The 15,396-nt window shown below is 39.2% G+C and overlaps 1 protein-coding gene across 1 annotated transcript in view; it reads left to right on the top strand.

The window, feature by feature from the left end:
• CWC27 (CWC27 spliceosome associated cyclophilin) overlaps nucleotides 1-15,396 on the top strand; it is a 172,035-nt gene that overhangs the window by 93,674 nt on the left and 62,965 nt on the right. Inside the window, exon 12 of the mRNA XM_084801325.1 lies at nucleotides 6,104-6,201. Within this exon, the coding sequence (XP_084657451.1) occupies nucleotides 6,104-6,201 (98 nt within the window). The remainder of the gene's footprint in view (nucleotides 1-6,103; nucleotides 6,202-15,396) is intronic.

Here is a 15,396-nt window from a genome sequence, read left to right on the forward strand (position 1 = left end):
AGAATTATTTATTTGTTAATAGTGTTGTATTCAAACTATATTAAAATTCAGATGAACATACCCATTAAAATTTTTTTATCGTAGACTTAGTAACAGTAGAAGCCATTTATAAAGGTACTTTCTCTTATTATTCAAACAGAAACTAGGTGTTGAGGAGGCTAAGGAGTTGCTTTTTTGGCATCTAAAGCAGGCCCATGGCTTTAATGTACACTTCAAGATTATTATTTTCCTTTTGGTTTTAACATATTTGGTTGAACATATTTTCATGCCAGTGGATAGGAGATTGTGTTCTAGTGAATGTCAGATTGGGATCCCTAAAATAAGCCTTTTTTTTTCTGAGACAGGGTTTCTCTGTGTAGCCGTGGCTATCCTAGACTCAATTTGCAGACTAGGCTGGCCTTGAACTCTGCCTGCCTCTGCCTCCCGAGTGCTGGGATTATAGATGTGCACTGCCACACCTGGCATTAAAAATTAATTTTTAAAGTTATACTTCATTCCAAGAATTATGGATCTCACAAGCATTGGCAAGTGTGATATTTTCTTAGTCAGAAAGATTGTTACAATACCAAAAATCCTCAATCACTTGAAAATTTCAACATAGTGAGAAATTTTTAATAATTTGTGTAGATCTATGCTCCTTTGTCTCAGTTCATCTTTTGAGTTTTTGGTCATTTTTGTTCAGTTTTTGCTACATTACTTCAACAGAATATCTAAATCTGTGACTAGGAATAGATTTTTTGCTTTTCACGCTTTCAAATTATAAACAAAAGTAATCTCTATATATACCAGGGGTAGCATTCATTTAAAATAAATAATAGCAAAACATTTCTACATGATAAGCAGCCCTAAGGTGTTTAAATGTTTTTATTTTAAATATGCTATTTTAACTGTCTGACCTACAGAATAAGTACTTCTATTGAACATTTATTGCGTGTTCAATATCTTTCAACCTTTCTTAACTATGGGGTAGGAGAACTGATTCTCAAAGAAGTTAAGAAACTGTTCTGAAGTCACTCCTCAGATGAGAAGTGATAGAGTTGTCTTTTCACTCCAGACTGCTTAATCTGAGTTAATTTTCTTAACTGTGTTCTTTTCTGGTGCAGCAGTTGCTTACATTGTATCAAGTTTCTTATCCTCGTTCTTTATATACTTCCAATCATCCTCAGAGCTGATTTATCTGGCCTAGACATGCAGCATTTGCTCTTCAACCTGCAAAATAATCTGTACCTCAAAAACCTTAGTCTTCAAGAAACATCCTCTAAATGATAGAATTACTTCCCAACTGAAAACTAGCATAACAAAAGACAGGCGAGCTTAGCGGTTGGAGGAGAGCCTGATTTCATGTTCCTTGTGCAGTGACTGCACAGGTCAGTTTTACTTCATGCTGACTGAACTAGAGACTTCTAGGACTGTGTCCACAAGCTTCAAGAAGGAAGTAATTGCATTATCCAAAGTGTATAAGAGCCTGAAGTCGGCATTGATGGTGAGTGCCACGAGGAAGTACTGTGTGTGTACATGTGCTTTAAGATTGATCCAGTGAAAGCAGAGATTAGTCCTGGAGAAGTCTGACATCTTTTCCTGAGGCAGATAATGGTTCCACCATCAAGTACATGAAAAAACAGACTTGTCCAAAAAGACATGACGTCCGGTTTGTATGTAAGAGTATGTGATTATGCTGAGACCTCTGGCCTACTGTCCATCTGGATCAGAATCCTTGAAATATGGCTAGGCAGAATTGGAAGACTCCTTAAGAGTAAAATACATACCACATTGGGAAGATTTAGTACAAAAGATGAAAAAATATCTTGAATATAATTTAATAGCTTTGTACATGTTGGAATTAAAATATCATGAATACAATTAAAGGTTTTCTTTTTAATTTTCATAAATCTGTTTTGTGTTTTTGTTTTTTTTGGTTTTTTGGTTTTTTGGTTTTTTTTTGAGACAGAGCTTCCTTTTGTAGCCCTGACTGTCCCGGAACTCTCTCAGTTGAAAAGGTTGGCCTCAAACTCAGAGAGATCTGCCTGCCTCTACCTCTCAAGGGCTGGGATTAGAGGCATGCACCACCACTGCCCAGCTCATTTTTATAGTTTTTTTTTAACTGCTTATAATATATTTTATCTTAAATTTCTTTCATGCAGCATTCTCCATGCTCTATACAGAGATGTGTAATAGTTAAAAAGGCAGAGCACTTGGAGATACTAGACTTGAGCATACCCTACATGGGGGTGATGGTTGGTATCATGAGGCTAAAGTGCCTGCATAGAGGGTACAGAGGAGGAAAACGACAACAATTTTAAGTTAAGGGAAACAGTAACTAAGACAAGGAGAGTTGGCAAAATCTTGACTCCACACTGCTGAAAACTGACTCAGATAGACTTTCAGGAAGGAAGTAGTTAACATCTTTGAATGACAGCGAGACCCATCTGGCCAGAGGAGATCTGAGCATAGGCCTCTGAACCTGGTTGGTATAGAAACAGTTCGGGAGACTGTAAGGGGGTAGATTGCCAGAGATTGTGAAGCAGACTGTATATATAAACTGTTCTTTCCAGGATGGAGTCCATTTGTAAAGATAGCAATCGCTCAGTTCCAGCAGACTGTAGAGAAATTTGAGTTTGTTTGTTTCCTGAATGAAAGGGTTAGGGAATAAGAGTGCTTGAAATTGTAAGAGTGGAAAGATAATTTCTATAGTAGAATGCTAGACATTGGCTCCCAAACCTCAGGGCGCCCTGGAGTCATGAGGGGCACTTGCTGCAGGGCAAACCCCCAGGCGTCATCTCACATCTCACATCTGAGGTTACCCTTTCTATGCAGGTTTGTCTCTTAGAACAGGCCCTGAAAGAGGGGGAAACTGGAACCATATCCACAGTTTATTCTAAGCAGTTTTGTCACATCCACAGGGTCAGGTGGGTTCAGGAAAACTAAGAGGCCTGGTGAAGACAGTAGTAAAATGACTATCAGTAGAGTATCCAGAATTAATGTGATGTTAATGGGATTACCATGGCTGGATCATGAGGTGTAGGTAAGGAAGCGGCTTTGATGGTTTTAAGAGTGACGGCAAGCTCAGTAGAAATAAAAGACTGAAAACATTTAAGGTGTAGTAAACTTGGATCAGAGAGAGTAGTTTCAGAATTTATGATCTTGAAGGCCAAGTAGACACAATTTATATCTGTTTGCAGAGAAGGCTAAAAGAACTGAAGCTTGCATGTTACACGGCCTCTGGTTTGAAAAGCCACTAGTACTTGTTAGTAAGTACTACAGTGGGATCAGGACCAGAGGACGCTTTACACACAGAGGGTCCAGCCTTTTGTCATGTGACACAACATGATCATCTGCAAAGTTCATACTCTGTGAACTGAGATATTAGGTTACAAAAAGAAATTGCAAAAAAATCTTCTAGTGTTTTAAGTGGCTTTACAATATTGTGCTGGGCTGCCCTTGTCACATGGGGCTGTGGGCTGCAGGTTGGATCAGTATAGACCTCTCTAGACTTAAGATTGGCTTGAATAATGTTAGAAATCAGGGTGTGGCATCTGCTTGAGCTTCCAGTCTTCTGTGAGCATCCTTGATCCAGTCTGGCTTTCCTGTAATACAGTGAATACTTGTCTTTTAAGGATAGAGCATGCCTGGCTAGAATTTGTATTAATCATTTAAACATATATTATTACTTATATATTTAATTATATATATCTTAATTTTAATTTATTAATACATATGATATTAATATAATGTAGATGATACAGTATTAATATAATTGATATAATAAAATAATGTATTAATGTATATTATATATTAAATATATCTATATGTGTCTGTATATATTGTTATGCAGCTTGTCCAATGTGAAAAGGCCAAACAGCCTAACACCTTTTAAAAGACCCCCACCTTAGCTGTGTTCCCTGATAGCAAATGTCAGTGTTGGAAACATTTTTAAAAGATAGGTTATATCTGGAAACCGGAAACCAAAGATAAATTGGAGTAACACAATCCCTTCTAAATTGGCCTAAGGACTTCCTACATCTTAAAGGTTCTTTGCTTCCCTCTACTATGACTGAGGACAAACACCCTCCCCATGGGCCCTGGGAGAGTAATAAACCATAGCCAAGCTAGGGTGCATGACATGAATAGCTAATGTGGTTGTCAGGAAGTAAATTTGAATCTTCTACCCTAAAACTGTGTTGCAAAACAAGTCCCTTAGCTACTGACTTCTGAATTAGCATTTGCTTTTACAGCATGCAAACTATCAGAGTACTTTGGCCTGGAAACTTTGACAGAAGAGGGAATTACGTGCCAAATGTGGCATTAGATGCATTAAAAAACAAAAACAACAAAGAAAAAAACACCTGCTGTGGGGGAGTTGAATTAGGAGAGAGAACAGCATCCATTTTGCAGCCCAGGCTGACTTAGACCTCACCACATAGCCCAGGCACAGCATAAGCTCTCAGTATCGCTTCTTGCTTCAGCCTCCCAAGGGCTGAGAAAACGCAAGTGAGCAGACCATATCCACGGAGCTAAAACAATTAAGTTTGAGTAATCAAATGCATTTTAAATAATTTTAGCTATGCAACTATCATGTAATAATTACTTAATAAGGGCCAGGCATGGTGGTGCACGCCTTTAATCTCAGCACTCGGGAGGCAGAGGCAGGCAGATCGCTGTGAGTTCAAGGCCAGCCTGGTCTACAAAGCAAGTCCAGGACAGCCAGGGCTACACAGAGAGACCCTGTCTCGAAAAACAAAACAAAACAAAAAATAATAATAATTACTTCATAAATGGTGATTACTGGCAAAACTTCTGTAATAAAGCAAGTTTGAAGTCAAATTGTTTTATATATGTTCAGATTAGATGAATAGTACTTACTCAAAATCTTTTTTTGTGCCAGATGTATAGGTGTACCTATTGACAGGAGGCAGAAGTGGGGGCTTTTATGTTCAAAGCCACGCTGAGCTATGTAGCCAGCTCCAGGTCAGCCTGGGATACCTACAAAGACTCCGTCCTCAAAAAACCATATTTTCAAATTTTGATATGACACAAGAGCCCTGTTTGTTGAGACTAACATTCAGTTCACTAGTAAATTAGAAAAACAGCAGGCCAGTTCTTACTGTATGTGCTGGCTGGTCTATGTCAACTTGACACGCAAACTCGAGTTATCCGAAAGGAGGGAACCTCAATGCAGGAAATGCCTCCTTATAATCCAGCTGGAAGGCCTTTTCTTAATTATTGATGGAGGAGGGCTCAGCCCATTGTGGGCATCATCCCTGGGCTAGTGCTCCTGGGTTCTATAAGAAAGTAAGCTGAGGAAGCCATGGGGAGGAAGCCATGGGAAGCAAACCAGTAAACAGCCCCCCTCCATGGCTTCTGCATCAGCTCTTGCCTTCAGGTTCCTGCCCTGTTTGACTTCCTGTTCTGACTTCCTTCAATGATGAACAGCAATATAGCAAGGATAAGCCAAATAAACCTGTTCCTCCCAACTTGATTTTTAACCTTGGTGTTTCATTGCGGCAATAGAAACCCTAACTGTTAAATACTTTTGTTGTTGTTGTTGTTATGAGAAATCACCATGACCAAGGCAGCATCTAGAAGGGTTTGCTTTGGTGCAGGGTGTGAGAGTCCACCATCGTCATTCTGGAGAAGTGCGGCAGCAGGCAGCATGGCTGAAGGACCTGCTGAAAGCTCACATCTCAGAACAGCAAACAAGAGCCAAAAGAGCAAACTCAAAAGAGCTTAAGCCTTTGAAGTCTGAAAGCCTGTCCCCAGCAACATGCTTCCTCCAGCAAGTCTACCCCTCCTAAGCGAAACGGCACCACCAACCCGAGACCAATTGTTCAAATGCCTGAGACCATAGGGGACATCTCATTCAAACTGTCACTTACCTTACATTTAATATTCTCAAGTGGGAGAGTATTTATAGGTACTTATACTGTTATTGTGAAAACTGACAACTTATGTAATAGCATTTACTTATTCACAAATGCATGTACATAGCAGAAAATTTATTATTTTTATGACTATTTTTCTCTGATTTAGTGCACCTAAAAAACAGTTGCTAAACAACCTTTTCTGCCAGTATATTATAAACTTATATATCTACTTTGCTTTATAGTGACGAGCTCAGAAAAGAAGCAAGGCAATTAAAGCGGGAACTCTTAGCAGCAAAACAGAAAAAAGAAACTGCTGCAAAAGTGGAGAAAGGAAGTGAAGGTAAGGGCTTTAACAGGGTTATATTATCTTTGATTTAATGGTGTGTGTGTGTGTGTGTGTGTGTGTGTGTGTGTGTGTGTGTGTGTGTGTGTAAGAGAGGGGGGGGCTTTGACTTTTTCCAGACCTACTCTATTTAGGGTTCTTTAATTCTTACACCTCCCTTCCAACCCACATACCCTAGAAAGGAGAGAAAAGAGGTTAATGGGCACAGCAGAAGTAGACCTTTCTCAACTCAGTTCCTGGGAGCGATTCCCCTGGTGTAGTCTGCAGGGTTTAGCAGATCAGCAACTCCACCAAAGTTGTTGCTGGAACCTGAAGCAGCAGCCGGAACCCGGAGCCGGAAAGCCTTCTCTGGCGCTGTTCTCACTAGGAGCGTCTCAAAGTGGAGCCACGGACAGCCAAACAATACCAAGACCCAAAAAGCCCCGCCTCCTGTTTTGGATATATATATCCTCTCAGAGTCTGTACTAAGATGTGTTTCAGCTGGCAAAAACCAAGCCCCTGCACAAGGTGGTTCATCTTCTAGTGGATAAACATCACCTGTTCTCTCACAAGTCTGTTCCCCATCCCACACTGGGGATCAAAACAAAAACATGTTTGTGTAACGTGTTACTTTGTCCAGACAGTTTCACCTGCATGCTCGTGTAAAGTGTTCTCATCTGTTAGATTTTGAAGCTGTTATTGGAGTTCTGTTTAAGAAAATAACATACATCACATATCTAGCCTTAAAGAATATATATGCACTGATATCAAACAGCAGTATATTAATTGTGAAACATATTGTTGTAAGCAGTAATAATTCAGAGATTTGCACTTTATCTCCCACTGACTTAAAATGGAGGCAGGTCCTTGAAAAATTCAAGTCACTGGAATGTTTGAGTAAGTTGCTAAAACTTTAAATCATCCATAATGGCCAGATTGTAAAGGAGAAGATGAATTTATTCATGACTCGCTCATGTAGTTGAAATATAACTCAGTAGAAAAGGCTGTAATGATAAGTATAGATTTGAAGTAAGTTTAGTAAGGATTCTTGTGTTTGTAATTTTCCCAAGGGAGAGCTTCTTATATTAAAAGAATATTAAGTATATGGCACTATTTATGCTGGACTAGATAGGTCTTTTACTTAAGTATGCTATTCATTTTTGAGCTTGTAATTATGAGTACCCCATATGTCAAATTCTACTAGAGCAGGGTTTGGGGTTGGCGAGAGGGTGGGCTCTGCTGTAGCTCAAGGCCCAGAAAGAGAAGTGAGCAGATGTCTGCTCTGCTGGCGCTGTTGTACGGCCTGCTCCACACGTGTGGTGGGCATCTGTCTGCACTGAGATTGAGATAGAGCTCTGGAGAGAAACCCTGGGCTTACCCCTTACAAAAGAGAGGACTCTAGACCCCGTGTTAACCTATATGTAGAAGAAAACAAACCATGTGGAAGTCCTTTATGTAATAATTAAAAAACATATTTGTATTAGTAATTTTCTTCCTTTTCATTTTCTGTACATCGTGTAGAAATAATTGCATTTGTCCTAAATATGAATGATAAAACTAGTTTCCAACAGGTGCAGTCAGTTGTTTGCTTATGTCATTGTGTTTTCTAGGCTTTCAGAATGATTTGGTTTTTAAATTTATTTTATTTTGAGATAATTTTACAGCATATTCACTTGATTACTAATGACATTGATCATTTTTTCAGCTTGTTTATTTATATTTGTGTGTGTGTGTGTGTCTGTGTCTGTGTCTGTGTCTGTGTGTGGTGTGCAAGGATGTGTTTGTGGAGGTCAGAGGTCACCTTATGCTTGAGGCTAGGTCTCTCTTGCTGTTTTCTGTGAGTTCTAAGTTAGCTGCCCCGCCCCCCAGCCTCCAAGCTAATGCCGTCTCTCTGCTTCCCTTCGCTGTAGGAGGGTTGGGCCACAAACGTGTACTACTGCGTCTGACATTATACATGGATTCTAGGGGTGCAATTTAGTTAAGCAGGCTTGCATAGCAAGCACCTTTACCTGCTGAGCCATCTTGATACCCAAGTTTGAAAAACTTTTATACTTATCACAAGTCATAAGTCTGAGTTTCCACGTACTTAGAGCATTAAGATCTTTAATAATCCAAGTACAGTGGTCCAAGCCAAGCAATTAGTGCTTGACCATGCTGTTAACTAACTGCAGCCTTTATTGGAAGTTGACTTCCTTTCCTACTAGAATCCTTTTTCTGTGTAAGACACCATGTTGCCTTAGTCAAAGTCCTAGACTTGATTACCTAGTCCTTTCATGTTTTTCATCACGTTAATAGTTTAAAACAGCAGTTCTCAACCTGTGGACCACAGCCCCTTTGGGGCTCACACATCAGATATGCTGCGTATCAGATTTTCACATTATGATTCATAAAAGTAGCAAAATCACAGTTACAAAGTAACAATGAAATAATTGTATGGTTGGGGTCATCACCACAACATGAGGACCTGTATTAAAGTGTCACAGCATTAGGAAGGGTGAGAACCACTGCTTTAAAGAGTCCTGGCTAAATGTTTTGTAAAACATCTGTCAGTTTGGGTTTGTTTTCTCATAACATGTTTTAGAAACATCGACAGAGAAATTGCATTCCTTGTGCATACACGATTATCAGTGCCGTGCTGTCTGCTGACTCACTGGGTGTTACTGGACGTGGGTGTTACCGAGCCACACTGTGCCATTATTCTTTATTCCTTTACAGTTTCGAAGTATTTAAGGACAGACACTGTTAAACTATCCAAATATCCTACTTCTCTTCAACCTGTCGCATTAATTTATCATCTACTGGTAGATTATAGGTTTTCCTCTAGTTATTTATTGTGATATTCTAATGGTGACACTCTGTTTTCCTTTGCTTCTGCTACTTTTATTACTTGAAATAAAAGAAAAACTTCTTTCAGAAGTACAGAGGAAGAAAAAGATCTCCTTATGTATATCCATGTTATTCTTCATTTCAGAATCACAAATTATCATTTATCTTCACATTTTTCCAGCGTTAGCCATGGGTAACTCTTTCAGAACCACTCCTGTGTCCTTTCAGCTCGCCCCATCCTTGGGTACTTTCCTGCTTCCTAACCCACAAGCTCTGCTTCGCCTTGCCTCTCCCTACACCTGCAGTCTCTTCTTCAGACGTCATCCTTGTTTGACTGTTCTTTACAAACCACAAGCTAAATACTGAATGAGCCATTTTATACTGATCTTGATATTGTTAGAAACCCATTGCTTTATAAAAAGATTTATTTTATTGTTACTTGCGGGGTGTGTGTGTGTGTGTGTGTGTGTGTGTGTGTGTATGTGTACGCTCATGCACACGTGCTTACTCCATGTAGACAGGTCCCCACAGAGGCCAAAGGGGGTATGAAGTGCCTTGGAGTTGAAGTTACAGGTGGGTGTAAGGCACCTGATGTGGCTGTGGGAAGTGAACGGCGTCTCTGGAAGGCAGTGACACTGCTGAGACAGCTCTCCAGGGCCAGGGGCCATCACTTTGACATATCTTTGCTGTTAGTGTTTACATAGTTAAGTAGGCAATGTTTTTCTTTTTTAAAGATTTACTTAGGTATTTTATCCCTGTAAGTGTTTTGTATATATGTATATCTGCTGCACAGCAGAAGACATCTGATCCCGTAGGAATACACACACACACACACACACACACACACACACACACACACACACACACACACACACACACATGCCTTCTTGTGATGCAAAAGCATCCAACCACAAACCCTATTCTGTTATCATACTGTGTGCTGTGTGTGTAGTTTGGTGCAGCCTTTCCTAGAACCTATTTATGATAGACATTATGAATAACCTTTTTCTTGCAAGTGTATTTCCTCTAAACCTATTTTTGAACTTTGAAAATTGGCAAGTATGGTGATATGGTAAAAGAAAAATGATTGTTATAGAAGGTTTGTGAATTTCAGAAAACACCACTTTATATTTGAATTAAAAAGTGTTGCTATGCCATGTTTAAGAAAATGGAACTTCTTCCTGTGATTATAAATGATACCACATGCCATCTTACAACACAAAGTTATAGAAAAAATGTAGAACTTGAGTATCGTTCAATAAATGTCAGAACTCAGCCTGCCTTCCCAGTCAACAGATATTCCAAGGTTAACTCTGGGAACAAATCCAGAGGCTCTCCTGTGTGTTCCTGAGTAGTAAGGTCCACATAGGAAAAGAAGTTGGAAACTATTATTTGACGTGGGCTTTGTAGAGTTATATATCAATTGAGCTGAATATCCTCATGAACCTGTTTAGGAAAGGTGCTGCAACTGGGTTGTGTAGCTGCATATCTGGCTTTTGTAAAGCATTTTATTTCAGTCCAAGACTAAGTTATCTGAGTATTCTGGAAACAAGATGACTTGTTCTTTTGAACATGTTAGCTATATATAGCAGTTTAACTCAGTAGTAACCTTAGAAGCAGGTAAACAATAGTCTAAAGCCTTCAGATAATTTTGAATGGTAAATTTTTATGTAATAGATCTGTCTTCCATATAAATTTTCACCTACTGCATGTACTATACCTGCTGATCTGGAGAGATCAAAGCTACATTAACTTTGGTGATTCTAATTTAATAGTAATTCTGGTTTTAATAGTGCATTTTTTACATAGTAGCACTGGTTATAACAGTGTAAGAATATTTGAGAGCTAGCAAGATGGCTCAGCATGAATATCTGAGCCCAATCCCCAGAATCCTTGTAAGGGTGGATGAAGGGTATGAACCAGTTCTACAGAGCTGCCTACTGACAACATGCACACTGCAGCACAAAGGGGCCTGAATGACCCCCCCCCCACATACACACACACACCACAGTATTTCAATTTTTAAAAGAATATTTTGCAATATTAATATGTTATCAAAATAAGTAACAAAATAGTAAAACTTTTCATTTTAGTTACTAGCTGGGAAGTTATTTAAGCCTTAATTACTCAGTGTTCTTATTATAAGTGTAGGGATAAAACACCTTATATACCCTTCAGGCTTCTTAGTACTGACAAACTTTCAGTAAAATTACATTACTATATAAAAATAATAATGCTACATTTGCAAGAAGAAAAACAGTTGTTCCTGCCTTCACGTTGTTTCCTACCTAAAAACCTACAAATTGAAAATATGAGTTTTAAATACTGTTAGTATTATATAAAGTCCAAAGTCGATATGGCCATTTGTAAACACATTATAAATATCTTCAAACAAACTCCCTTTTCATGTTTGTCAGTTATATTTTTATAAAGATACTCTGTTTTAATGTGCGGGCTTATGTACCATCTTAAGTGTCCGATGGCATAACTTTCTGCTCCTATGAGTTCATCTGGCATTCTGATCTCATGCTGATAACAAACACTTCATTGTAAATTTAGATTGTGATAGTTGGATTAAAACATAGTCAAGAAGAAACTTAAAAGAGCAAGAAAGCCTTGCATTTTATTACTTGTGCATTAAAATCCCTAGTTTGTGTCTTCTGTGAATTGTGTCTCCGTTAAGCCAAGTACTCTGATAGGTGTGATGTTTTCTTCAGGGATTTGGCCAACTGAGGAAACCTTTGATTAGGGGATTAATATGCCTCTGGGTTTATAATCTGTATCCAGTTTCATGGGCCAGATTCACATTCATAATTGGTGACTTGACCTTAGTCATTTTAAATCTGTCCTATCACACGAGGCAAGTTAGTTTGAAACCTGGCTTTCTAGTATTCTTCACTTATAGAGATAAATTTTGCCATTCCTTGAGTCATGCAATATTATCAGTTAATAGGAATAAGTACACTAAAAGAGAAACACACAATTTTGTCACTTGTTTTCTGTTGACTTATAATTTTCATTGCATTCGTGTGTGTGTGTGTGTGTGTGTGTACATGTATGCAGATGCGTACACACATGCCACAGATCATGCATGTTGGTCAGAGAACAACTTGCAGCAGTTGGTTTTCTCATTGTTCTTTCTGGGTTGTAGCTATCACACCCATGCTGTTGGGCTTGGCTGCAGCCATCTCCCTGGCCTCCTGTTTACTTTTGAAAGATGGCAGACAAGACCTAAAGGAATGTTTCAGCAAATAAAGTAAATCATATGTCTAGGAGTAAAACCATCAGAACAGTCATCCAGTTAACATTTGCATATTAGTTTGAGATTGGACCTTGCAAGATTCAAAATAGCTCCTTCCCTTAGTTGATTACAGAATCTGCCGTTGATTCTGAGAGCAAAACCCAATTTAGGTAAACAAGGAACATAGTGTTTGGTTTAGATACCAGCAATGTCGAAAGAGATGTTCTGCAGGACGCTCTGTTTACAGCCTGGGGGAGCCTTGTTAGTCCCACTGTAAGCCACCCTGGCTTGTGCAAAGGATTGTTGTGAGAGGCAATAAATTTAAAGTAAGATTTATAATTAATTGGCCATAAAGTTGGTTTCCTGTGTTGTCTCTTTCAGGGTTTTTACTAAAATATATAATCCTTTTCATTAAATTGTGTCTAAATTCTTCCGGGTTCTTTAAGTTTCATCATCTGATAAGTCGTAACAAACTGAACATAGTCGCACAGAGGCACAGGTTTGGACAAATTCTTCAATAAGCCTTCAGGAGATAAGGTGTCAGATCCCCCTTAAAGTTCTCAGCAGACAATGCCTGCTCTGTGATTCTCGCCAGAAGTGGGAGGCGAGGGGCAATCTGAGCTTATAAATCAAGGAAGAATTTCAAAGCCTCTTAAGGAAATACACCTTCAAGGTGCAGTGCACCTCTCACAGTACACCGGGCCATTTCAAGTTGCTTCTGTCTCATAATACTGCATTAATCAGATGAGGAGCCCCAGGCTTGACTGAGTTGTGAAATATATATATATACACACACACACATATATTTAACTACTTCCCACCTATCTGATATATAATGTTAAAGTAGCTTAATCTTGGGTTTTACAGGAAACAAGAACTCACATGGAATGTTTGCTCTCTGCTAACCTAGCAGTACATAAAATAAGTTTTCATTGAGCAAACTGGTCCCTTATTCCAAGCTTTTAACTTCACTCCTGAGTTGTTTCTCCCATCCCCTTCAAGGCCAAAAGTTGTGCGTAGTTGTGTTGCTTGGTTGTTTTGTTTTAGTGTTTAGAGTCTCTCAGAGTATGAACTAATACCATTAAAAGTGTGGTGATTAGCAGGGTTTCCATTTGGAAACTTTTTAACTTTTCCAGTCTGCTGTCAAGATCTTATTTTAAGTAAGATGTTTTTCTTTTGTGTGATATTTTGTGAGATTTTTGCCAAGAGGGACAAATTCTCACAGCCGCCCATGTGTGTGCTGAGCACCTTCAGCATCCTGTGACAGTCACACTGGGAAGAGATTTTTCCAGAGCTCCTCAGTGCGCCTCTGTCACATTAGAACTGACTTGGGGCAGCTTAACCAGTGCAGTATTAGACTGGCTTTCCTACGTGATTACTACAGTGCGCTAACAATCTTAAATGGTTATTCGGATTTCCTCACAAAACCTTCTGTCAGATGTTATTATTGCAGCTCTTGAGTCTGAGTATTTTTTCCTTAAAAATAAGATAATCACTAAATTATTTTATTAGTTACATCAGTTGATTTGAAATATCAGAAAAGACAAAAATAATAATGAAAATTTAAGAACTACTGTCCACACACTAGGAAATCATTTAGATTTTTGTGACACAAAAATACTGTCCACTTGTGCTGGTAATGGCACAAGTGGAAGCACTTTTTGATTGAGATAGAAGCCGTATCTGACAAGAACCTAAGGCTGCATAAACCATAGGCCCAGGGGAGCACCTGCTACTATTAACTTGCTAAATGAACATAGCAATAAACTGACTCCTAATGGCATATTAGTATACCTTCAGATCAGTGCAGTGCTCAGCCCTCATCACAGAAGCCTCTTCTTGCTGTAGATGGCAATTAACACGGAGACCCACACTGCAGTACGTTCAAAGAATAAGGGACTTTGGAGTATCCAGCCTGAATAGGGCATCTTTATCACACTCCTCCCCTCATGGCTCAGGGAGTTTTGCTGATGACGGGACATGAAGACTGTAAGAACCACAAGTGGTGGAAGATTTTAAGGCAACAATGTTTTCCAGACACAACAGGCCAGAGGCACATATGAACTCATGGGGTACAGTCAAGATTAAGCAGTACATAAAGCAAGAGCACAGAGATTTAAAGATCCCTGTGCAGGAGATGCCTTCGTCTTTTCTACTTCAAACTCTACTTTCCCACTCTCCTGAGCAGCCCTCTGTTGGCCTCGCCCACTGTCACATGACCAGTCTAATGATCTGCAAATTAGTAACAGAACCAACCTACTATTTCTGGATATATGTGTGACAGCATTTGGCGATAAAGTGCGTGTGAATTAGCTTGAGTAAAGAAGATTGTCCTCCCAATAACTCAATGAGTCTGACTCTCCCAGGATGTAAGCAGGTCTTCTTGTATGGTAGGCTTGCCCTGGGCTGTGGGTCTTTTCCTACCTTCAGATTTACACTGAAGCATTGGTTTTTCTTGAGCCTCAAAACTTTGGCTTTCAGTCTGGAACCCAAGTGTGAGTTTGCAATCATGTGAGCCAATTTCTTATAATAAACATATATATTTGCTACATATATGGGCATACAATTCTTTATTCTATTTCTCTGGAAAACCTTGACTAATCTAACCGATAATTGAAAGTTAAAAAAAAAAAAATAGGGCCTTGAGATGGCTCAGCCTTTAAGAGTATTTGCTGCTCTTTCAGAGGTCCAGAGTTCAGTTTCCAGTCCCCAACCAGTGGCTCACAACTGCCTGTAACTAACTTCAAGGGACCTGATGTCCTCTTCTGGTCTCTGTGGCACCTACACAAATGTGCACATTCAGACATATAGACATGAATAAATAATAAGATAAAGTGTATTTATAAACCTTTGAAATGTTTTGCAAATGAACTTTTATTTTAGTATCCTACTCTCAGTGTAGAGGGGGAAGGAGGAAGAGGTGTAGTCAAAATAGGTTTACCTCACCCAGCACTTAGGCACTTAGGCAGGCAGAGCACTGTCAGTTTAAGGCCAATTTGGTCTACATAGCAAGTTTCAGGCCAGCCAGGGATACACGGTATGACCCTGTCTCCCAAATATATTATTATATCAGTAATTGTGTGGTATACAAAACAGGATGGCAGATAGAAAATATACTACTACCTCCAAGAGAAAGCACTCTAGAA

This window comes from Acomys minous, assembly GCF_964271855.1.
Source record: "Acomys minous genome assembly, chromosome: 11".
In the NCBI taxonomy this organism is placed as follows: Eukaryota; Metazoa; Chordata; class Mammalia; order Rodentia; family Muridae; genus Acomys; species Acomys minous.